The 26,967-nt window shown below is 37.6% G+C and overlaps 1 protein-coding gene across 1 annotated transcript in view; it reads right to left on the bottom strand.

Annotated features, from left to right (window-relative positions):
• CNTNAP2 (contactin associated protein 2) overlaps positions 1 to 26,967 on the bottom strand; it is an 815,107-nt gene that overhangs the window by 711,837 nt on the left and 76,303 nt on the right. Inside the window, exon 3 of the mRNA XM_058532231.1 lies at positions 20,688 to 20,794. Within this exon, the coding sequence (XP_058388214.1) occupies positions 20,688 to 20,794 (107 nt within the window). The remainder of the gene's footprint in view (positions 1 to 20,687; positions 20,795 to 26,967) is intronic.

The following is a 26,967-nucleotide window of genomic DNA, read 5'->3' as shown; positions in this document are numbered from 1 at the left end:
CAAAGCTTCCTCTTTGTTACTATTTTTTGTGTGTGTGTGTGAGGAAGACCAGTTCTGAGCTAACATCCAACGCCAATCCTCCTCTTTTTGCTGAGGAAGAATGGCGCTGGGCTAACATCTGTGCCCATCTTCCTCCTCTTTATATGGGATGCCGCCACAGCATGGCTTGACAAGCAGTGCATCAGTGCCCTCCCGGATCCGAACCTGCGAACCCCGGGCTGCAGCAGCGGAGCGTGCGCACTTAACTGCTACGCCACCAGGCCGGCCCCTGTTACTATTTTTTAAGTGTGAGCATGTTACAGGAACGCATGAAATTTAAACGTTAGAAATTAAGTGCTGTAATAAAACAAAATTTACAAGCATTAATATATATCATATATTAATCTACTGCATCTTTTGTAAAATGCATAATGATGGATTGCTTGGGAGTTATGAATTATTAATTCAAAATGTATGGATGTCACTTATGATCTGTAAAATCAAACTTTTGGAGACTTTTTCCTCTTCTGTGTTGGTATCAGTTATAATTTTACTTTTGGGGAGCATTATTTTCCTAACACTATTTGTAGTTAACTCAACCTAAAAAACAAAGATTCCGGAATGAGTGATTCAAAATTTAAGCTCTCCTGGGTTTCACTTGTCCACCATTCCCATGGATGGGAGTGAGGACCCCAAGAGACTCTTCTTCCTTCTGAAGTCCCCTTGGCAGTCTATTCTGCAGTGGTCTGCTTCTTCACCAAGTCCTGTGTCCTGGTGAAGAAGAGGTGACTGCAACTCCTGATCACACAGTAAAGGAGAGCCCATGTAGCTAGTGACTGAAATGATACTGCAAGACTATGGTAAAACAGACAGCGAATTAGCTCTGTAAAAGGTCACTAAATGATGAGTTTCAGCTCTCAGAGTCTGGTGAATCTACAGTCGAGGAAAGAAAAGAGTTAGAATAAGTACAACCCAGATAGCCTCCATCTTCTGGTAGGATGGAGATAACGCTGGGGAAGTATCACCTATTAAATTGGTATCAGTCATCTGCTTTAGAATCTTCTAGTAAGCTCATTAAAATGCAGATTCCTTGGGCCTATAAGATATTGCAGATCTTATGAATCAGAAACTCTTGGGATGGTGCCCTGAAATCTGTACTTTATAGATTTACTTGGGTGATTCTCAAATAAACTAAAATTTAAGAATTACTGGTTTAGAGAAAACAAAACAAAAACCAGATAGAGGTAGAACTGATGGACTGACTGGTGGTCTCCAAGTTCAGTGCCTGAAGCTGAAACCCTTCTTCCCTTCAGCTCCCAGAAGTACCTAGGAATTAACTGCCAGATGGAACAACCTGCAGAGAAAACCTCAGAACACATTCCAGGCAGCATAAAAGGATTAAACCTTCTATTAGAGGCTAAATTTACAAGGAAGAAAGCAAGGAGCAGTAAGGTTTTTCTGACCTGAAATTTTTTTTCACTGGGAGCCTAGTCTTTCCTTTTACAACTAGATATAAGCCAGGTTAAAGTATAATTGATGGGGAAAATGACAGTGATTGAATCCCACTCATACCAAAGAATTTCCAAATAAATGACTGATATTAGACCTTCCCTCATTTGTTACAGATTAGGGAGGAAAAGCACCATGAAGGGATGGGACAGAGAAAGAGAAGACAAAGTTTAGTGCAAGCCCAGCTGCTTTCCTTCAAGCAAAAGTCCTACCAATCAGTAGTTTGGGGAGTGGTAGGCTGGGCATACGTGGAATCCTCACACATTACATAACAGGCATTTGTTGAGTGCCTACCACATCAGTCCTATCTTGCGAATTGGTATGAGAAGTCAAGTAAGATGGTTTTTGACATCAAGAAGCAAATATCCAATAGCTCTGTATTGCTATTTCATTGCATGCTGTGGGAGCATGAAGAGTGGGGTCTTAAATCAGATTCAGGATGATAGAATGTTTCCTGCAATAAACGAGACTTAAGCTGAGTATTGATGAACATGTTGAAGTTAATTAACCAGAAGAGGAAGAGGAGGAATTGCATTCTGTGCAAAGGCTTATACAAAACATTATAACATGCTCCAAATGCCTGGAGAAAAGAGAGAGGGGTGTGGGTGCAACATTTTGTGACATCAACATTTGAATTTTTTACGAACAACTTTAAAGATTTATTAAAGGGTTTTAACCTGGGAAATGATGGCATCAGATTCTCGCTTTTGAAATTTCAGTCTAGCAGATGTGTGAAGGATAAACTGAAGGCTCTCAAATCAAGACTGGAAGATCCCTGCAGTTACTCAGAAGTGAGGAGAGCCTGAGCTGAGGTGTAGCCCTGGAGAGGAAGGTAGGATAGGAATGATATTCCAGAGGCAGAATATGCTGAACTTAGTGACTGATTAGATGTGGGGTGTATATTACTAGCTTCAGTGCCTGGGTTTCTAACGGGCCGTTTACAGTTATAGGTAGTACAGGAGGAAAAGCAAGATGGTGGGAAATGATAAGTTGATTTTCAGTACACTAAGACTGTTATAGGGATATAACATGTAGGATGTTAAGATGATCATATATCAAGAAATATTTATTAAATTCCTATTGTGTGCTAGCCACTGTCCATTAGGCAGTTTAACGGATCCAGCAGAATGTTCTGGACCAGCAATATAGATGAAGGAATCTTCACTATATAAATCAAAATTGAGGACAGAGTTGGGGCATTAAGGGGAAGTGTGTAAGTGAGAAGAAGCCTGCGGACAAAGCTGGGAGCACCATCATTTAAGAGTGATGCAGGACCTAAAAGGGAAACAAAAACTTCAGTCAAACTGGACCAAAATGAAGAGCTTGTTGAGTCACAGAAAACAAAGGAATTGCTATAAGAAGGAGGAGGCAACTTACATAAAATATAGATGCCCCATTTAAATAAATTGGCATCAATTTGCCAATATGGAGGTCACTGAAGAGAGCAGATCCAGTGAAGCAGGGAAGATGGAAGCCATGTTGAGGAGCTGATCAGCATCAGAAGGAGAGAGCAAAGAAGAACGATTTCTTCAGATACTTGGCTGCATTTATGAGAAATGTTGAGAAAGATTCACAGTTTTTAAACATATATCACTCCTCATTCGTACCCTATCTCCACATCTCTGCATTCTAGTTTCTGACATTCCTTATTTCCTTTCGCTTCCTTTGACTTTTGTTCACCTGCAAGTAATAACGTTAGATATGCGATGCTCTCCCGAGAATAGGTCTGACAAAAGAGGGAGAGAGAACCTGCAGTCCCCGGCCTCCCAGGAAGTGGAGATCCATGACAACACCAATGGCTACTACTTTTGAGGGCCTACGGTATGCCTGGTAATGAGCATCCACTTCACATACATTCTAAATTCTTAAGAACACAAAAAACGAAAAACCTTGGCAGGTAAGACTTATCATTTGTCTTATACATAGGAAGAAGAAAGAGATCAGGGAGGTTAAGTCACCACCTAGGACCATACAGACAGTAAGTGAGAGAGTTGGGGCTGGAACACCAGTCTGTCTTACTCCAGCATCCATTCTCCTTTTAAAATATCAAAAAAGGGAAGAAAACTTGAACAACAGGGAAGTTAAGAGAGTCAAAAATCAATCTGATCTGACAAGGTTGTTTCTGTTAGAGCTAGTGCGGAACCCTGAAGAGCAACAACAAAGACAGTGGATGGAGGACGCTGGGCCAGGCAGCTCCCCTCCCCAAACCCAACTTTATATCTATCAATTGGTCAGATGAGTCACACCTTTAGGGAAAGTACATCTAATAGAATTTAAAAAGATATCACTTTTAAAAGGTCAAGGAGTTGAATATCAGCCATTGGAAGAATGTGTTAAAATTCAGAAACCTGAAGGACAGGAGGCTGTTGCCAATGATTGCTCCGTTCTCTATTGCTGAGGAGTCTTAGAATGGTCCCAGTGTCTTTTTCTATTGCTATTAGGTCTTAATCGTATTGACTATTTTTATTACAAAGAGAGGAAGGTTTGACCAGAAGCCTCAGGACATTTCCTTAGGGAAGAACTGGTTTTCCACATTATCTGTTATAATCATTCACCTCGTCTGGTGAAGTGATAAGAGATGCTTGAGTCAGTTCTCACAATGGTTCTTCTTGACAGGGAGAGGGAACAAGTGACATGTCCTCATTACAAAGTCTGATGCAGACCCATTTGACTCTGCTCTTTCTTGACCTGATAAAGATCCATTTGTTAACTCAGACTTTCCCCAAAAGGCACGACAGAGAAGAAGTGGCAACGATTCTGACATGTAAAAGCTTTTACTGAGTGTAGTTTTGTGTCTTTTATGAAATACAACTCTATGGGTTGCAAAATACTTTATACTAGTTGGAACTACAGTGTTTTAAGGTCATTTGTTTGGTAATCTATGGTATTACATAAAAAGAAGCTGGAAAAAAGACAAAGTAAAATTAAGGAAATGAACACATTTATTCCATTTAAATAAATCTCTTTGCTCTTTTGCATCATTTCTGTCTTTTAAATCCGCCCAGATTTACAACTGAGTGTTGGTAATTGCTGGAAATAGCCACGAATTTTACAGAATAATTGGCTCTATTTTCAGACACACATTTTAGTGTGTATACTACATGGTGTGGCTATAAAGTAACAAAATAGATTTTTGCTTGTTGCTTCTGGAAATCATTCTCATTATTTTTAGTCACATATAGTGTATATGTGTGACCGTGGCAACATTTTATAGTTTGAAGGTCCTTTATAGTTTTTAGAAGTTACAAAATAATAGAATTAATTGCTTTGAATTTAGTCATTTGGCACTTGGCAAATATTGATTTCTTTCCCAACACCTTTAATTGCTAATGGAGCTTGAAATTAACTTTTGATTTTAATTCTATTTTATTCTGGGTTTGTATATCAGGGCCATTAATAATGTCAGAAGAGTGCTGAGAGAACTGTTTCTGAGCCAGCAGCCTACAGAGAGCTTTGCAGCATCTGGGTCTCCATCCTTTAGAGAGAGGAGGAAAGTCTGTGTGGGAATGTACATCACAATAACATTTTATGAATGAGCAATCAAGTCAAAAAAGTTAGCCTGTAGAAAGTCAGCCTCTGATGACTTGCTGAAGTTTGCATCATTGTGTGTGTGTGTACGTACACATGTATGCACGTTTAATCAGGTCCCATATGGTCAGGGTAGCAAAGGACAGATTCCACTAACCCAAAATGCCTGGAAAATGGGCTTTCTGATTCACAAGGTAATAGTTTACCAGTTGTATAGGTATGTGGTATATGCACACACAGTTACACTAACAGAAATATATCAGAAATACAAACCACAAATTTTTAAATAATTTAAATACAGTCTTGCTTTGAGGTTTCCAAAGATTTTCAATGATTTCATATTGTCTCTATAAAATGGCGTCATTGTAATAAATGAGTGCTGAGATCCTTGGAGGTCTCTGAGCTCATATACACCTATAAGCAAATGAGTGCCCCTCTGTTTCTCTCAGAGCTCCTCTAACTTGCTCCCACAGCAGCCGCTAACATGATGAACATTGGTGGAGACTAAAGTCAGAAACTGTGGGATGTGGCTCCTCTACTCTACCCTCCATTATAAAATCAACTTTTCGAGACCACTTCTCAAAATAGTCTCTATGTTCACGGGAATTTTCGATGCTCTGAAAGTTGAAAAAGCTTTGCCAGAAGGGAGGCAGTATGGTAAAACACCGATTTCACACAATAGACAGTGAATAGTTTGAAATCCTGACTCTGCCAAGTACTTTGAACCTCAGTTTTTTAATCCATAAAATGGAATAACGTCTTCCTGATAAGCAATTTTGAAGACTATATGAGATAATAAATGTAAAGTTCAGTACTTAGGATACTTCCCTCTGTTCCCATTAATGTTCTTTCAACCCACAGTGCATGCTCAAAATTAAAGATGTAATTAACAAATACTGACTACTAGGTTTTGTAAAAAGTATGGGAATAGTTGACCTATGCCGACAGAATTTATGTTCTGGGGGAAAAAACTGTGAACAAAACATTTGGAAAAATATGACTAAGTGTATAAATACCAGAGAAATCATACAGATAATAATTGCTATGGAAAATAAGGAAAAAAAATGAGAGAGAAATCACTTTAAGCTTGAATGGTAAGAGAAGATCTCACAAAATAGAAAGAGACTGTGACCTAGACCCTACAGAGCATAAAGTTTGAAAGTGGAGAAAAGAGCATTGCGGGGTGGACTTTGGGGCTGGCATAAGCAAAAACGTGGAGATAGGAAAGCACAAGGGGATGCATGGAACTACATAGAGGGACAGATGTGAGCATGCATAGTGTAGTGGGCTGAATAGTGCCTACCAAAACTTATGCCGACCAAGAAACTCAGGATGGGATTGTATTTGGAAATAGCATCTTTGCAGATGTAATTAATAAGATGAGTCATACTGGATTAGCAGGGCCCTAAATCCAACGACTTGTGTCTTTATAAGAGAAATGAGAGAGAGATTCAGACGCGCAGACATAGACACACAGGGAAGAAGACCACGTGCAGATGGAGACAGAGACTGAAGTGTTAAGACTACAAAAGCCAAGGAACACCAAAAACTGCTGGCCGCCACCAGCAGCAAGAAAGAAGCAAGGTGGAATTCTTCTCTAGAGGCTTCAGAGGGAGATGAGCCTGCTGACACCTTGATTTTGGACTTTTGGCTTCCAGAACTGAGAGAGAATAAATTGTTGTTTTAAGCCACCAAGTTTGTGGTCATTTGTCATGGCAGCCCTAGGAAGCTGATACACAAAGCATCCCATCTCTTGGAGTCATCTATAAGGAAAGCACAGAAAGTACCCCTCACTCAACAATTGCTTTCTGACACTTTTCTGATCATGAATAGAGTCTCTGCCCCATAGTTCACCAAAACATTTAAGTGGGAGTCAGTTCTGTTGATACTGGAGTCTGCTTTTCATCCTATTTTCTATAGAGCAAAATTTGGCATAATGAAAGCATCATGGACCAAATATCAGGAACATTATCAATTGAAAGGAAAGTTATTCTCTTACTGAGAAAGAAAAGGGGTTTTATTATAAGATGCTGGACCCCACAAAGAGACCCTCCATCATGTGGGCTTTTACATTCAGAGAGGATAAACGTATCTTTACAGTCATTTCAGAGGTATGATGTGTGTGTGTGTGTGTGTGTGTGTATGCATGCACATGCATGTAGACACAATTACAGTTCAGTTGCTCAAAAATTGATTTAATACTTGTCAGGTGCTAAGCAACGAGCTAGGCACTTGTGTCCAAAAATGAAAAAGACATGCTCAGTGCCCTGAGAAGTTACAGCAGGTTGTCAGAGAGCTTATTTCAACGTAGAGTGGTTACTGATGACACAGAGAGAGGCTTGTATGAAGTAGGCCTCAGTAAGTGTGTACGTAGGATTTGTTTTGATTTCTATTTGCTATCTTTCTAGTGTAACAGCTGTCAATGTGTTTATCTTTGTCTTGTCGGTAATTTGTAAGAAACCAGACTGGTCTATTTTTGCATTAATATTTGTCATGTAAAAATGTTTGTGCTTTTGTCTTCAGTAAGTTTTAGTAACTAATTTATAATTTCTCATTGGGATTGTCAATTGTCAAGAGATTGTCAAGAAACAATCTCTCATTGTTTCTTATGAATGGAATATCCATCTTCATAAAGGAGAAAAGAGCAAACACCGGTGATAGATTAGAGGGCATTTCATTCATGTCTCAATTTTATCTATAAATGATTCCAAAAGAGGCATTATGCCAATCACTCATGCTTACTGCCATTACTTTTTTTTTTAAATCTTGCTCTGGTTTTGTTGATAAAAAATGCTGTTCTTTTGACTTCTTTACTTTAAAAATGCTTTCTGGCCTTAAGTATATATTTAAATCTAAGGCAGGCAGTAAACTGACTTTAAAAATAAATACATGTTTATTTTTTCTAAATTGCATTTGTATGATCTCTAGGGCTACTTGAAATATGCACAAAGTCTCCTCTCCATCCACAGAGCACATTGTAGAAAGCAAGGGAGCCAGAAACTCTAGTGAATTAGCCTTGCAAGTCAAAGGTTGATACTCCTTCTCTCTCCACCCACTCTACCAAGTCTCCTCCAAGTTCTCTCCCTCCACTGATCCTGCTTAAAGTCCTCCATCTTTGCCTGAAAGAAGGTAGCCACATACTGGAGAAGAGAAGCAGGACAAAATTCAGAAAACTGGGGTGGCCACAGACCTCTTGATTAGAAGACAGCAAGAACACAGCATTTCAGGGCATCTGCTTTATTTTTTTAGGTGTAATCTCTAATCTTAATAGACTATTACATCAATAAGTATTTCAAAATATCTACTAAACTATCCCTCCATAAACTTTGTATATTTATTCTTAATTTTTTTAAGTCTATGGATAATAAGCCCATCTTCCCAACCATCAAAGTTCTATTTGTTGCACTTTTGAAAAGTAAAGAGTCCCTCAAGATTCAAGTATGATTTTCCACTGGGTATCCTCCTTAAAAAAGCACAGTAGAAACACAGTTTTCTTAAACTAATCAATACAGAGACTGCTGGAATCTAAATGATCCCAGCAAGAAAAATTACAGTGTGTGCAGATTGAATTTTTTTGTTGTTGTTTTTTTGTTTTTGCTGAGGAAGATCTGCCCCGAGCTGACATCTGTTGCCAATCTTCCTCTTTTTGTTTGAGGAAGACTCCCCCTGAGCTAACATCTGTGCCAGTCTTTCTCTACTTTGTATGTGGGTCGCTGCCATAGCATGGCAGCTGGTGAGTGGTGTAGGTCTGCACCCTGGAGCTGAACCCAGGTCGCTGGAGCGGAGAGCGCCGAACTTAACCACTAGGCCACAGGGCCATCCCCAAATTTGTTTTTTTGTTCACCACATGTGAAATTGATGTTAATCAAGTGTCAAAGTGAACCCATTCCTTGGCTGAGGAACCATATGCAGTAGAATTTAGGGCCTGATACTCACTTGTCTCATCTAAGAGAAGTGGGAGATGGGAAGAGCAGGGTGATGACAAGTAGGAAAAAGCAATGCCAGTTTGAATGCAAACTGAAATCTTAATTCAAAATTGCTTAGAATGTTTTATATAATAAATAAATTACTTGGGCTTTAAACTGACATGCTTTTACTATGTGTAAGGTCTTTCAATATCTAATCTATGTGTATAAGGGATATAGGGAAATGTTTTCTATTAATAAACTTTTTTCCTTGATTGCTAATAGCAATTCAAATGCTTCTCAATAAATCTGTCTTCAATATTATTTCTGCCCTATGAATCATTCTGTATCATTATTTTTATTTCTGAAACATGTGTTAGCCCGAAAACCTAGCATAGGCTATAGAGATGAAGCCGTGTGAAAATGACCTCTATTCAGTGGATCTGTGGCAATGGCACTGAGGTGAAGCAAAAGTTGCGAGGTAGAGTTGTTGCTACATTTTATGTGTTAATAGTGGAAAATATGTCCTAAGCAGTGGATGCAGCATCGATGAGAAGAGGAGGATTCATCCTGCAGTCACCGTGCTTCTGTCACCATCACTGATTCCACTTCCTCTTCCTGGCTCTGTTCCACTTCAGCACCCTTTGGATGACTGGCCTTGTGGCTAATTGGCCACATGGCCAGCTGAGAAGAGAAGAGATGTTCTATAATAGCTCAGGCTTCTCCAGTAGGTGCTGTGATCACAGAGTAGTAGGTGCTCCCACTAATGACTAGGAAGCAAGTATTGCTGCCTGGAGTTCCCTCCCTGCCCTCCTCAAGGGCGTCTAAGAGACGTCCGGTTCCAACACTTCTTTCCCAGAACCGCTGCGGCGTGAGAAGGCGAGACAGTCTCTCTCACTGAGAATCCCCCCTGTGGAGGTTCAGGGTATTTTCTTCTCTTTCACATAGCTTAAGTCAGCTTGATTTAAAGAATTATACAAAGGAAAAAATAATCCTTTTGGACAATGAATTAACAAAGCTTGTTCCATTTACCTATCTTCAGATAGTTTAGGAACTTTCAGAATAATCAAGCTGGCCTAACAAAATTCAGGTTTTATTAATTCAGAAAGTCTATATGTCACTGCAACCATAAAAGAGCCTTAATATGCTAGTATTTTCTGAGTAGAAATATGCCTTCCATTGAATTCTTGAATGTTTTCTAAGTGAGGCAACTCAGCAACAGATAGCCCTATGGTAGAAAACACACAGAGAGTTTTCTAGAGCTCTGAATTCCATTGCAGTAATATGGATGGAAAGAATTTCTCTTTCCACAGCCAAACTCTTAGAAATGTTTCTTTATCCAATCTAACCGATGGCCTCACTTGGCCCTATGCAGCATAGTGAAAGTTGATCACATGACTTGGCAAGCAAGACATGTATAATTGATGTCTCAACAGGCTTGGATGATGGCAAAGAGTATTATTAGGACATTTTGATGCCTGCTAATGAGTAATGACAGCGATTTTGTAGGTGCCAACATTGTCTGGCATTTGTTGCTGGCATCTGTGACGGCAAGAAAGGTCTTTCAAGGGTAGGGTGGGCATATTTTGCAGACAGGAGCCACCATGGCAGCTTTGGGACAAAACTGTAGGATGAGACCGAGGAACTGCAAGCCACTGGATCTTTTTCGTGCTTTACTTGAAAATAAGACCCTATTTCTTAGGCAAATCCATATACATTTATAGTATTTCACTTTTACTTGGCTAAGTTAAAAGATTCTCAAATAAAACATCTTACTAAAATTTGAAAGCAGTCAGATGTGAGAACACCCAAAACGTGAACCAGCAAAATTTTCTTGGAAAACTGCTGCGCTTTTCATGGAAAACTTTTGCTTTTAGTGGCATCAGCCATTTACAACAAATACGACAGACAGAAATTATTTGAATAGATAGACATTTCATTCCAGATTCCAACAATCTGCACTATACTTTTCTCCACATTCTTTTGCCAGGAGGGCGTGGAACAGGAGAAGAAAAGCAGAACGCAACAACAACAACACAAGACGTGCAGAGAGTCCTTTGTTCACCAGTACTTTGTAAAAACAAAAACAAAACAGGAACCATTATTTATTCTTCAGATTTTCATCGCATAAATGGGGAAAAATGCTACGAAATTTATTATTGAGTAGTTTTTTCAGACAGCTTGGCAAACAAAACCAGATGTCTTGAATTCAAGGAAGAAAAATTCGACTTAGCTGGGTCACAGCTGGAGGAGATCCCGAAGGGAGAAAGCTTCTCATTCTTTCGATTTAGGTTAACAATCACCAAGTATTCTTAAAATTAGTTTCATATCCCAATAGAGCTAATTATTCTACCTGAGATTATACTATAAGCTAAACAGTTGAGGCAAACTTTAGTAACACAAAAACATTTCTGTCACTTTCAGTAAGAGAAATGTTGACAATTGAAGAAGTGACACCACATAATCCAATGGTTCTTCATAAATGCTCTCTAAACATCTTTCAGTAGTCTCACAAGTACCCCTTAGCTCAGAAATAATCATATGTCAATAGTCTGTTAGGGCAAGGCTTTCACATCATTGATGAATTAACGTAGTGAGAAGAACTCAACTCTTTTTTCTAAAGAATAAAAGTAAAATTGTTTCAGGGTAAAAATGAGTGATGAAGAATCATATCTGAGGTCATACTTTGGTACTGAGGCACTGAAAGACCACCGTCCCTGGCTAGCTCAACCTACCTACTCAACTCCACATCCTGCTGTTCCTTTGATGGGACAATCTCTTCACACTATTACATTTATAACTGTAACTGTCATCTCTTGAGGATCAGCTGTGTGGACTATAATCATGCTAGAAATTTTACACATTATCTGTACCCTTCACAACAATGCTGGGAGGCAGATACTATTATTGTTTTATTAATACTGAACCAGGGCAATGGTATTCTACTAAACCAGCTACACACACACAAAAAGAGTCTGGATTTGTAGGGTTTGTCAATTTTCAAGGGTAAATTCTCGCACTGTAGCCTGGTTCAAGCTACCAAGCTTTAACAACCAGCTCATAAAATTCTTGAATATTTCACAAACTTGGCTCCAGCATATCACTCACACAGGGACTTGGAGAGGTTCGGTACCTTCCCCAGGATTGTATGGCAGGTCAAGATCTGAATGAGCATTCCCATTCAGATTTGTGGACTCCAAAGTTGGGTTTCTTTCACCACCATGCTTCTCCACAGTCCATGTTTATTTATGCCCTTGGACTTTGCTTCTGCTGTCCTACCTCGCACATTTTTTCCTCTCAGCCCCAATCTTAATTCCCAACCAAACAAGGAACTTAGCCAGGGCTCAGTTCCTCCTTGAATCCTCCTCAACCATCTTAGTTCACATTGTTCTCTCTCTCGTATTATACATGCTGGTGTTTACACCAGTTTGGCACATAAACATCTGTTACCTCCTACTAACATATTAATGTTTCTTGATTGTTCACCTTCCTTCCTTTTTTAACTACCTCGTCTACTTCATAAGGAAGCAGGCCTTGTCTGTATTTCTGTATTCACATGGTGTGCTACATACAAAATAGACATATAATATTATTAAATTGGAACCATCTATTAATTAGAGATAATCCTATACACTAAGTTTGTAAAGCTAAAGACTTACAATAGGGACATAGTGACTAATGTGAATATGACAGCAAAAAATTGTTTGATTAGGGAGACATTAAAAGGATCAGAGGAGAGGCGCATACTATTGTTAACTTTAACTCTGCCGTCTTGTTTTTTGAGTAGATACAAACGCCTCTGAAGTTCCCTTCTTTATCTTCCAATTAAACAGGCCTCCTTCCCTCTCTCTTCCTTCCCCTAACTGAACTTGGCAAGGGGGCAGAGGTGTTTTCCATTCCTTTTACTCTTCACTCTGAACCTTGGATGAGACATTCACTGGGATTCAAACAGGGGCCTTTAATGAATAATGTCAACTCCCTCAAGACCTAGCATTGGCATTTTACAGCCTCTGAGAAGTTCATAGAATCACAGCTTGTCTCTACAGCAGCCTGCTTTTTAATATGCATTTGCAGATCAACTTTTTGCAAAGGTTCTTTGTTCAAAGAGAAAGATATATTTTTGAAACCACTGAAAGAGTCTTTGTAAAACTGAAATTAAATCCTTTCTTTCTATGTTTAATCTTAGCCATCTTTCCAAAGCAAGGCATGAAAGAAGGGATTAATTTGAAATTTGGGCTGCCTTAGAAATGTAAAGGTCATTGGGCTGTGTTTCTCCAAATGACCTGCACTGTTTTAATCCAATGTAATTTATGTGGTTGTAGCTGAAAGATAGAACTGCCTCTAAATCCCCTTCTAATGTTTCTACTCAGGTAGCACTTTCCCATTTCTCTTCATCTTCCTTTATCTGTAGACGCCAGGTGAAAATATGAGTAAAGGAGATGCTGGGATTCATGTTTCTTTTTGTAAATAAGTGCGATTTCAGGAAGTGACACCACTTGTCATTTCTCTCTTTCCCCAAATGCTCCAGCTCAAAGGGGAAAGTGAGCTTCTCCTCTAGAGAATACATACAGCCAAGAAAGGGCTCACAATTATTTTAATTGTACGTGTTCTAATAGAAACTGCATTCTCCACCCAACTCCATGCTGAAGCTGTATCCTTCTCACTCTGATTTCTCCCAGTCCATCTGATAAGAAAACACCTCAGAAATAAACAAAAAAATAACCTGATAATTTAATCTGAAAAGATGAAACCATTGCTTAGAATTGCGAAGAGTTTGTGAGAAGACATTAAATAATTTTTCCATATAGTTACATTTATACATATTTTGTAAACACGAAAAGTACCAGCCTAGACTCAAAAAGGTAAACATATAGTACAATTTATCCTCAGTTCAAATCCCAATGAACCAGAGACATGGAGATGAATTAAGATTATAAGAACTTTTATTTTTAGTGAAATGGTACGCTTCTTTGGAGGGAGCTATTTAAAACTGCATCCTAGTATTCCCACCCTCTTCCTTTCTCTACTCCACATTCCAACACCTACCCCATACAGGGAATGGAGTCAGCTTTCAGCATATTGATGAATGGATGAAAAATGAATAAGTGATGGTAGGAATATAGCCACTTGGTGTCCTGTGGTCCTGCAGTTCTGCCCCATAGCCACTCCTTAATGACAAGGACACACTGAGCATCTGAAGTAAGTCACGGGGTAGGAATGGAAAGGGAGGATGAGAGAGAGAGAAAATTGGAAGAATTTTGTAATTGTTCACTTGATAACAAAGAAGCACGATCTGGCTATTTAATGCCACGTCTGGATTAGAAAGAGCGAGTTCACTCTGTGCATAGAAATCAGCCCGTGTAGCCATTATATTTGCTAATAAAGCCTTTTACCTTTTCAGTGAGCTTTGGCTTAAATATTGAGACTTGCTCTGCTCTTTTCCCTCAGAATCAACTACATCAGTGCTTGGTATCTTTAAGGTACTTACAATCAGACAAAAATTTGGCTGGCTGTTTTTAAAGACTTAGTGGTATAAGAAAAGTTACAAAAAGATATAGGAAGTTTTCTCAATTTACAAAGCACTTTTAAGAGACAATATTTCATGGAATGTTCCAGAGGAAACTTAAGTTCAGAGAGGCTAAGTGATTGTCTAAAACACAAAGCCAAGACAGCACAGAAGGGGAAATAAAGGAGGCAGAAAGGGGGGGCGGGGACGGGGACGAGGGTTAAATCCAATACTTCTCATGTCATTGCTGCCAGGGACCTGCAGCATGCACTGAAAGCTAACTTCACTCCCTATGGGTGGAAGTGAGATCCATACTAACGTACTAACAGTCTGAGAAAACACGATTTACAGGTATAGCAGAGAGTCGTTATCCTACAACTAGGAAACCTCAGCTGAGGGAGAAATAAGATTGGCCATACAGCCTGAGGACCTGAGGATTTGACATCAAAACATCTGATTGCAAACTCTGAGTTCTTTTCCCTCTCTGTAATTTCCCTGCAGCAAGAACACACATATGATATTACGTGATAAATCAAAAGATTATGTTCATCTTATTCAAATTTTACACCAAGTTTAAAGTAAACTTCTTTTGTCATTCACTACGTAGTCAATATCTAAACACACCTATATCTATTAGATTAGAGTAGTTCATGCAATCAGCCACACAGTAGGTGACTGCACTCTATTATCTAAGATATTATTTTTGTTGTTGCAATTTACTTTGCCACTTTTACTGTATATTCTCACAAGTGACATTAATGAAGGGGGTCTTAACACGACACAGTGATTTCCTCAAAGATTATTTGAAATGTGTAGGTTTGTTTGCTCATATACTGAATTCCTCCATATAATTTCCTATAACGTTCCACCTCCTGTGGTTGTTTCTGCTGTTATTGCTATCACTACCCTCTCTGCCTTCCATTAATTCAGCTTTTCTTCTCTACCCTCCTTTTCCTGTTTTCCTTTAGCTGTACTCCCTCTTCACAGTTTCACTATCTTCTTAAATTTGTATAAAGGATATTGAATTTTTAAAAAGCAGTTGATGCTCTTTACGTTCTCTGCCATTCACTCACTCTTTGTTTCAGCGCATAATCACTGAACACATATTATATGCTGGGTGGGTCCTGGGGGTAAAATGGTGACAGGACCTGGCACTGTCTCCTCTCAGATATTATAGTCCAGTGGAGGAGACAGACATTGTTAAAGAATGACAAATAACAAATGCAAAATCACAATCATCACTAATGCTAAGAGGAAGATACGTGTCTTAGAATAAGAGGATTTGACCTACTTACAGGGACATGGAAACTTCCCAAAGGGGGTGACTACTGAATTGAGATCTGAAGAGTGAGTAGGAATGTACCAGACAAAGCAGAGAGTGAGCATGTGCAAAAGTCCTGTGGTGGTGATAGTGGCAGGGAGAGGGAGCAGTGTGAGGATACAGGACATACATGAAAAACAGAAAGCAGGCCAGTGGGACTGGAGGGGAGTAAGGGAGAAAAACCAGGTTAATGACAGCCACACCAAGTAGGGCCTCGTAAGCCAATTGAATTTATAGTTGAGGGATGGATTCCAATTCCATAAGGCCATGAGTCTATTCAAGGACTGCTTTTTTTTTTGGTAGCAATGCTCAAATTCCAAGTTGTCTTCATTGATGCCTAAGTCTATGGTAGTTCCAAATGGATGGAAGCACTAAATTTCCTAGTGCCAATAAATCTAGGTGTTTATGCCCTAGGTGAGTGTAACTAGAAGGAGGTAGGATTAATTTCTTTTTTAAAAGTTATGCTTTGAATTAAATTACTTATGGGTATAATGGATTACAGATAACATGGCGTGAGCTACTGAAATCTACTGCACTTTTCACGTGTGTAGTAATAAGGTGCAGTGTAATTTGTGGTTTACAAATTTATGGATCCAGAGTAATAGCTCCAGACTACAGCATGTAGAATAGTTTCCTTTTAAATTTCAATTCTTCCCCTAACACTGGCAAGTAAAAATTTTAGTTTTGTATTTGTGTGGCAACATCAGCACGTTTCCTTCTTAGTATTTCAGAATTTAGAAATCACATAATTTTAAAATTGGAAGACATCTGAATAGGTCATTTAGGTTATCTCCTCTTAATACTTCTGTAACATCCATGTCTATATATCTGGGCAAGGTGAGAATTTCTCCTTTAATAAAAAGATATCTGGAGAAATATTTTCTCTCAGAATGAAGATCTGGCATTTCAAAATTCTTATAAATTTCCACCCCGAAACATTGCTTATATCTGTCAAATATCCTCTTGCACTTGTGAAAATAGCCAAAAGTTTTCATATTATTGAGGATATTCTGGGGATTTTTAGGGCAGTTCTACATAAGGGGCTAACATTATGTAAGAATGACTGTGGTCAAAGATAGACCTCAGCAACATGAGAAAAAATATCTACTAAGCCCTGAGATAAGGGATGGCTTTTTGAACTTAATTTATGTAAATTAGTGGCATAATTATGAAGTGTAAGGAACACGTGAAAAAATGAGATGATAATTAGATACTAAAGAGCATTTGAAGTATTAGAAAGTAAGCTTAGAGACCAATTAAAAAGTGTCTGTACAGCACCACTAAGAGAAAAAGACTGTAGCTATAAACATGAAGTTTTGCTCACAAGAAAGACAGATTCTTATACTTTTGGGAGAGTGAAGTAGGGATAAGTCAATATAAGAAAACAAATAAAGAAACTATTCAACACTATGATTCTACAGAGCTCTTTGTTATAATTTATGTTCCGATATGCTACTAGTCAGTTCTTAGAAATTCACAGAGAATGAAATATCTGCAGAAGAAAATCTAAAAGGTATAAAACCACAAGAATTTAATGTATTTGCACTTGTCACAAACTAGCCTCTTTAGTGTTTAGACAACAAAACTGGTTTCCCTTTCCTGTGGTCCGACTATCTCCGGTGATCTTTGGTTCTCCCTGTGGGATTTCCTCACTCAGAGGAAGATATCCTGACTCTCAGGAGAGTGGTTTGTAAGTGACAATCTTTGAGCCCTAGATAGAATTTATTTGAAAATAAATTCTCCATGTATAAACAAACAAATAAGCAAATAGATGTAGGTCTAGGACCTATCGAGATCACTTTTAATTCTCTTCAATAAAAAAAAAAAAAAAAGCTATGGAAACCAAGCATTCACTTCAAGCCCAAATCTGCTATGGAAATGACAGCAAACAATGAATGGTGGCATGAAATTAGTGACAAATTGTATGAAATGGACAATAATTGGTATAGAAGTTCAGAGCAAAGGGATGATTGTCCTGAAAGGAATAAAATGGGAAAAATTTATTGAGTACTAACATATGCTAAAGTTCTTCTCAGTATCTTCCATAAATCATCTCATTGAAACTCACAATGGCTTTATGAAGTGGTGCTGTCACTACACCCATTTCACACAGGAGGAAACAGAAGCTCAAAGAGTTTAAGTGCCCAAGGTTACAAGCAAGTAAGTGGTAGAGCCAAGTTCAAACTCAGGCAGTATGACCTATCAGAAAAGGGCTCCTTGGTTCCACCTTGGATCACAACCTCTAGCCTGGATGATCACAGGTCACCAGAGAAATAGCTCTCTCCTCCTGACCAAGCCCAGATCGGTGTAGAAAATGTGTTGAAATAGTTGGTAGCCTAATTGTAATGTCTGAAGCTCTACTAAATATTTAGATTTTAGTTGGCTATTCTTTACCTTTTTAAAGTAGTACTAATATAAAATTACTATAACTCCTTTTCAAAAGGGATTGTTGGTCCTCCACAGGAAATAATGAGGTAAAATATTTAATAATATTAACGATGTTCAAAACTACAGAACACAGAGTGAGAAACTGGAAGTCTCAACTCCTTGGCTTTTAGAACTAGAAGAGACCTCAGTAGCCATTTAGTCACTAGAGGAATAAAGGAAGTCCAAGAGCAGTTAAATGACTTGCCACAAGTGTGCACAGAATGATGATCTCATCTAGTATCAGAAGCCAGTGTCTTTTCACTTCAATGCTCTTGCTAGGAATGCAGTCACTGACTAAGTAAAAATGTAAAATTATTCATTCTGTAACAAACTGAATGGCATATATTATATATTTTTACATTATTATGTGCTGGGCCAGACTCTCCCAATTTTACACTAATCCATGAAAGTAACTAAGAGACATATCAAGTCTTTCAGCTTATTAGGAAGCATATACCCTTCAATGGGCTACAAGATATGTTTTTCACAACAAAATAGTGTCCAATCAAGTCTTTCTTGAATTATGCAGTATGGTCTTCTAACCTCTATTTAAGCACACGCTTGATTTTCAAGATTTTGGCCTTATTTAGAGAAGACAACAAGAGATCAGGGTCTCATTGTTAAAATGAATGATTCTATCTTTATAGACACAAAAATGAAACAAGGAATGAATTGGAATGAGCACCAGGGAGGAGATAATTGCCCTCTTTTACATTTTGAGCTTGCCAATAGAGCCAAACCTAAACACGCTTAGGACATTTCTAATACTTGGAATTATTACTCTTTACCCTTAAAAAAAACTCAACCATTCAATGAGTAGCATATGTTTACATTTAAAAAAAATTATATTTTTAAAATATCTTTTTCTTTGCTACGTATTTCAATGAAGGAAGCAGCTGTAAAAAAGAATTATTTGCTTCTCAACTCAATATCCCAGGGGTCACTGAGATAGGAAACCCTTGTAACCAACACCAATTTCTTGATCTTTGTCTTTAGTTAGAATTTCCATATTCAGGAACAAGATCTCTTATAGTTAAAGATGGTATTTACAGCCCAATATATAAATTATACTGGTGGAGTGAAGGCACTTAGTTTTATCAAAGTTACTTAATTCAAGCATCATTTATCATATAAATATCATATGCTGAAAGTTAACATTCTGATATGATTGGAAAGGAACAATTTTAGTTATAATTCCTTTATTCTAATTAACTTCAATATCAGTTTGGTTCTTTATTCATTAAAATACTTTTTCACATACCTAGATATAAATACTTTACAGATGATAAATCTGTTTATTTGTTTTTATTCTCTTGTACATCTTCCTATTCATGTTAATTTTTCTAGGAGTTCTTTTTATCTCTTGTTTTTGAATATCTCCCTAAACAAATTAACAAGTGCAATAAAAGAAATTACAAATATTTTTTCTTAGTTGAGGTCTTACAATATATTCTGAACATAATTTCTTACTGTTCATTACTACAAATGCTAATACGGAAAGACTCAGACAACTAACTGTACTGCATTTTTACTGGCCCCAGAACTCTACTTTGATAATATTTTGCTTGCCATTGTTTCCTAAAAGTGAAGTAAAGTGAAAGCAGTCTGTATAATTAGAGGGTTTAGATATTATATTTTCAGATGTTATATCAGTTTTTCAGCATATTCAGAGAAGATTTAATCTCTTTCTCTTTCTCTCTCCTTTCTTTCCTCCCTATACACACACACACACACACACACACACACAACAAATGACCTTCTTTCAACTATACATTTCATGGCAAATCTCTTTTCAAAAGTGCTTTGTAAACAGCAAAGCATTTTTGAAAAATTAATGTTACATAGTTAACATTCATTTAAAAACAGTCTTTGAATTACAAAAATTCAATTTTTATTCAACTTTTCAGGGTAAAGCTATTTATTATGTAAAATAAAGCACATCCGTTTTACTAGTCATCTTTGCACATTACTTTTTATTTTTAATATTTAAAAAATTTGCTTTCCTGTATTTTTATTTTAGATACACAATTTAATAGACTTCATTCCACCTTCTAACTCATTTTTCTGATCTAAAAAATGTGACCAAATAGTTGTGGTAGAGCATGAGACGACCATTGTCCAGAAACTGAATGTTCAGATTACACTCTGTCTGCCTTTCTGATGAATTGATGAATGAGGGTCCAGTCAGAGACATCACCCTAACACACTTTGCCAAACAATCTACCCAGACAGACATGGTTGAGACACACAGGGGTAAATCTCAGATCAGCATTCCGATCTCAACTACAATGTTTATTGGACATTGGAAATGGTGGTCCTTCTTTTTGAGTCAGTAGGCATGAGAGAATGTATTTTGACACTTGAGAATACTATTCTGGAGAAGCAATAATGGGTTCTTCAGAATCAAGTGATTTAGGATGTGGATTATTCAGGCAGCTGGGTTTTAAAGGATTGCGAAGACCCGGGCTTCTCATGCAATTACAAGTTTAAAGTGAGATGAATTGGCACTCACAGTTGTGGCAGGTGGCCCCACTGTATCCCGTCTCGTCACAAGTGCATTTGAAGCTGTCCCACGTTTGTGAGCACTTCCCACCATGCTCACAGTGATTGGGCACACATCTGTCAGAGAAAGAGACAAATAGAAATAAACCAACAAACAAATGAGATTTATGAGTGGCCAAATTCCAAGCTGTCTGGGCAATATATCATTTCAACGCCAGGTTGCCTTACCAAGGCAATTAATCCTTGTTAGTTTAAGCAGATTAATATGATTCGTGATGGAAGGTGCCAAGAACACAAAAGATGATGTATCACAGGCCTGGTGTTTCCCATTTTTGAGTAAACAGTAGAAATTAACAAACAGTTGAGAGATTCATTTACATATCACAGATTCATTTTATTTTCCTTTTGCACAAAAACAAAGACGCTAGCTAAATTTCCTCCTGGTGAGAGATGGAAGATTAGACATCTTGTTTCTTGTCCTATTCTTTATCAAGGCCAATGCCAAGTCAGAAAGGGGTAACACTGAGTTTTTCATAGCAATTTGAGCTTTTGAAATAATGCCCTGGCAACTGCAATGAGAATACACTAGACTTATAAGAAAAGATTTCTATTTCCCCCTACGCCCAGCTGGCTAATGAAAGCCACCTATTTAAAGAGGCAGCAAGCATAATATAGAGGAAAAACTGCAGGTTTTGTGTTCAAATCTTTGTTTTTCTATTTGCTAGATAGCCAATTGCGACTATATAGTTTAACCATTCTGAATCTCAATTTTCTCATTTGAAAAATGGAGTAATTATACCTTATAAAACTACTTATAAGTAGTTTTAAGGTTTGGAGATAATATTCATAACTGGATAACTAATAGGCAGAAAACAGAGAGCCCATAAATGGGAGCTATGAACATCTGGACCACAGCTTCCAGGGCACAGTTTCATAGCTTGTCTGTACCCTAGCAATAGTGAAGTCAAAATCTGTTCAGAAACACTCCTGTTTCAACAGCACAAACTCTTGCCTTGCTCCTGCTCCTATCCCCTTATCCATCTCATCAATTCCTCTCTCCAACTTTCCGCAATCTTATTTTTTATAATCCTAGTTAAGATGCTCACAGAAAACAAAGGTATTAATTGTTATGTGTTAGTATTCACAAAAGATTTCTAGATTTTAATAAGAAACTCTCTAAAATAGAAAAGTCCACCCAGATTAAAATAGCAGAATCTATAGTAGTGGGTCACAGGGTGGACTGAAAGAGAGCCACCTCACATGGAACCCCTTCATCATAACGTCCTGGTAGCTTCCTCCTGCAAAATATGGTAGGGCTGGCCTCAGAGATAGAGTTCTCCATCCCCCATTCTTGATTTACCATCAGCAGCGCCTAAAACTACTGTAGCAGGGCATAGCCCAGTTTGACAGGGGACTTCCGATTCTTATGTAGGAATGCTCTTCCTCTACAACTCTTGGCAAACTTTTAGTCATGCAACAAATATTTATTGAGCATGTGCTAAACACACAGCACTGTGGGAAACAGCAGATGAATTAAGATTCTATTCACTGCGCTTCAAGAGCCTACAGCTTAGGAAACTGGACACATTGTATATGCGAAAACTATAATATAAGATGGAAACGAAAAGTGGCATAATGCAGGGACAAATAATGCACCATGCAGTTTCACATGAGCGATCATAAGTAGATGTGAGGCATAGTAAAAACCTTTTGGTTTGAGCCTCAATAAATGGACAGAATTAGAAGACAATAAGATGAAGAACATTATTGGGGGAAAATACAATATAAGTAAAGGCATGATGTTGGATTATCATGAGGGGGATGGAAAATTCACTCTACATTTAACAGCCACTTATATTTCATATGAACTTGGGCTTGGTGTTATCAAGGCTACAAAGGTGGTCCTTCGCCAAAGATCCTATAACCTAGGTGGAGGTGGGGGTGGGAGATAAGATTCTTGCAAAATACAATACCAGGCAGAATTTGATGAGTCATCAAAGAGATATGAAATGCTATGGAAACTTGGATACTAGAGTAGTTATGGGTAGAATATAAATAAAATGCTCAATAAAGTTTAGAGCGTTTCTCCTGGGCCTTAAAAGAGGAGTTGCAGTTTTATAACTGAAGTGTTGAAAATTGTTCCCAGCAGGGTAAGCGAGAAAGCAGTGATAAGGAGGTAGAACCATGGGCAGTGGGTGGTCCCTGGTTGGTTGTCCATTTCCATAGCCACTACCCTCTCCAGGCGCCGAGTCATGGGCCTCAGCAGAAAGTATTTATATCCAGCAGTCCTGCCTTTTCAGATCATGGGAGGAAGCAACGGGCCAGACAGTCCAAAATTACATAAAAACTAAAAAACATCCTTGATGGTAATTTTGGAATTTAGTACATATTTGCCTTTGTGTGGTATATTTACTTTCTAAATAGTTGTGGGTTAACATTAGCTCAGCCCAATAGTGAAAGAAATCTACATCAGCTCATTATATCAATTAATTCAGGGGGAAATAGTGCAGAAGGGTACTGAGTTGCAAAGGAAAATCAGGTTGAAATCTAAATGTGCTCTAAATAATGCACAAAGCAGAAAATCCACATTTTAATGATAAAAATGATTATCGTTACTTACACACACATGAGAAGCATACAACCATTAAGTGAGATTAGCTGAATACTTCTAAAATTTAGGATTATGGATTTCCTTAAAAGTGACCTTTTATTCAAATGGGACTTTAATATTTTATTTTTTAATATTTTTTCTTATAATTTATACTTTTAAAATTGACATGATCCTTATGCTGATTACTGGCATTTTAATTCTTAATTATGAGAAATGTTTTATTTCCAAATCAAGTTGATTCAAACGTAATTTCAAACCCTAATACTTGATCACTATATTTAAAAGAAAAAAATGTTAGGACAGGCTACCAAACAAGACAAAATATGAATTAACTTAGCTTCCCCCTTCCTAATTATTCATTTCTTCTCCTGTATTCCCAAGGAACCATTTGCATGTGTCCAATATACCATTATCACGTTGTTTAGTAATTTCTGTTTGAGCATCTGTCTCCTAAACTGTGAGACTCTGCAGTTAGGGATTTTCATCGTAGGATTCTTAGCAGGCCAAGGTGTCTTGCCCGCTCCCAGTGAATGCCTATTGACAGACCAGCTGAGGGAATGGATGAATGCAGTACTAGAACATTAGGCCAAGGAATTGAAATAATTTCAGAGGAAATACCTCTTTTACTATGAGAAATATGGATTATTTTTATTTATGATTTTAGTCGTAAGTCCACACACTTGCTCTAGTAAACTAATTGTTTTAGTAGGTCACTGGAAAAGTGTAATTTGTTTCATAGCATGTCTTAGCTTGAAAGTTTGATTCACACCAAAAATGAATCAAAATGACTCTCCTGCTGCTCCTTCAGAACCACCTGACCAGGATCAGGAACATACCGGGGAGAAGTTGGCAGGTATCAATTTGGCGTGATCAAAGGGCTCCAGAAGAAGTGAGGCATCCAGTTAACTCTGCCCCCAGACAGCCCTGGTGTCTGAGACTTTTTCAACTGGAATCACCTTTCAGTTGTGGCAATGCTTTCCAAAATGCTTTAGAATTAGAATGCAGTTTTTTCAAAATGAAATTGATTTGTACTCCAATACATAAAACAAACAAAAGCTATATTTTGAAAGTTCAAATGTATAACAATTACTTAATATAAAATCAATCACTACGGACAGAGTGGCTGTTTGGATGGATGTGACAATTCTGTCCAGGATTATGGGTGACAGTGTAGTTTTATTTCACCCAGAGTATCTCTTTTATTTCTATACTTGATTTCAATTGCAAAGCATGTAGAAAATTGGTATTTACAGACATAAGAAACTGCAAATGGTACCAGCTTTGTTTTTTTTTGTAGCAGTTCACTTTGTAATCCATTGACACTACTTAATAAACAGGGACAGCAGAATAAATTTTATTTCAAATCTAAAAAATGTTAATCAGACAGCATAACTGAATGCATTAGTAGTCTTCAAAGCACTTTGAAGGTATTTTATTTTGTTTTCTCTACAGTGTTTAAAAGTTAAAACAGTTTTAAATAAAATTCAAGTCAAATCTTTGTGTTACCTTTAAAACTACATTTGGTTCTGTAGAACCCAAGATAAAAACCACAGAGTGTCAGCATCGTGACTTCAGAAATACGCTCCTACTATACCAAACGCCAATTAACAGTGGGGCGTTTATCAGAATAGTTTGCTGTTACTAATACCCTGAGCCACTGGCACGCAAAAGCAGTGTTTCTCAGAATTTTCTGTTCATAGGAATCTCTTGAAAACCTTGTTAAAATGAAGGTTCTGATAATTTAGATCTGGGGTGGAGTCTGAGAGCCTGTAATTCTAACATGCTCCCGCCTGATGCTCACGCAGCTGGCCAGAGGACCATGGTTTGAATGGCAAGGCTCCATGGCACTCCAGTTCTCTCAGGTAGGGTCTCAAAGAAGCGTGAAGACACCAAGAGGAGAAACAGCCCAAGAAGGGAGGGCATGGAGGGGAGACAGCATGTGGAAAGGGCAAATTTGATCTATTCAGCCATTACCCCTGAGACTGTACTTTTTTTCATAGGCCTTCCTACCATTTTTCATATGGCCCACTCAGAGTGACAATCTAATAACCTCCTAATCTCATTTAGTAGTTTTAATCATTTCAGAACCTGACTGTAGACTTCATATAATTCACAGAAAGTTATCACTAAATATAAAGGCAGTTTGATTTCACCTTAAAATCAACTTCTGTATTCTCAGTCTCAGACTCAGCTGAGATTTCGCACCCCTTTAGTATTGCGCAGAGGCCCTTACTAGGATACTTAATGTGCTTTTAGATTAGTACAAATTTTATACTTGGACATTAAATATGCCTTATTCTAAACTTCAGAAAGGAAAACTTCAGGTTACGTACAGGTTATATTAAGAACTATTGGACAATTGTTTAAGGGCATTTATAAATTATCATCCCAGCATAAATTTCCTCCTGCATTTATGATTTTTCCCTTCATCTCAGCTCCTAGTTTTATTTTTGCTTATCAAGACATGAAATTCATTTAGAAAGTCTCATTTCTTAAATGCTATTTTTCATACTCTTGGCTCTCAGAGCTATTTCCACAGTCACAGTGGAGTTTTCTTCTGCATTACCTTCAATATTGATCTCAATAATATTTTAGTACTTTTATTCTCACACTAATTAGATTTCAATGTTAGTTGAAGGCATGCTCTCTATGGAGTATATTTCACTGCCTTGTATTTCTTCTGTTCAAACTGAAATTATATGGAGAAGTAATCATAATTTCAGCACCTAATTTAGTATTTCATTACTACATAACTTAATTTTATAGTTGTATAACCAGAAAAGTTAATGTTATATTGATGGTGCTCCTTCCACAGCACTTATTTATGGAAATATTTAAATGCAGAGATATTTACTATACCTCTTACATTATGCCCAAATTTTCTATCAAAAATAATCAAGCATCTTTAGTCCACATCTATCCAACAATTGTACATTTCTACACTAACCACATCAATCATTAATTTTAGCCTTACAATATAAGCACCTTAAAATCATTTCTATTATAATAAACCTGCGTTCACTTTATTTTGTTACTTTGAATTATAATTTTACAATGTATTCCCCACATTTTATGAATAAAACGTTTTTTAAGAGATCATAGGCTCTTAGAGATCATAGGAGGAGAAGGACCTGCAAGATCATTAGTTCCTTCGCCTGAATCCATGTCCAAGTGTATTTAACAAAAATAAATAACAGTAAGTTCTCTTTTAATCAGCCAACCACCTGCTCCAGTCAAGACACTCTAAAACAAACTCTGGAGAAACAAAGAAGAAAGGTTCATCATGAAGAAGTTATATTTATTTGTCAAAGTGTAATTATCAGGTCTCTCTCTCTATGCCTAATATTAGAAATATTGATACAGAATTAAGATAATATACCACTATTGTATAGGTATACTGAAGTTTTACGGAAAAGTCGATCTTTGAAAGAAATATAAATTTAGGTTAGCTTGGAAGGAGGAGGAGCACCTTTCTACATCGAGGGAAAGCAAAGGTTTGCGCCAGTGTGAGTAACTGCAAAATGTGGTTATGGAACAACAAATTGTTGAGTGTTGCTAGAGCAGAAAGCTTGCATGCATGTTGAGGATTATAGCAGAAAGTTGTGGATGTCTGGCAAACAGCCCTTTCCCCTTTCCTCCCTCCTATCATCACCCTGATTTTGTTCAGGTGTCTTCTCTC

This window comes from Diceros bicornis, chromosome 3 (genome assembly GCF_020826845.1).
Source record: "Diceros bicornis minor isolate mBicDic1 chromosome 3, mDicBic1.mat.cur, whole genome shotgun sequence".
NCBI classification, from domain to species: Eukaryota; Metazoa; Chordata; class Mammalia; order Perissodactyla; family Rhinocerotidae; genus Diceros; species Diceros bicornis.
Note: the sequence above shows the minus strand (reverse complement) of the source record. Positions and strands in the feature narration are given on the sequence as shown.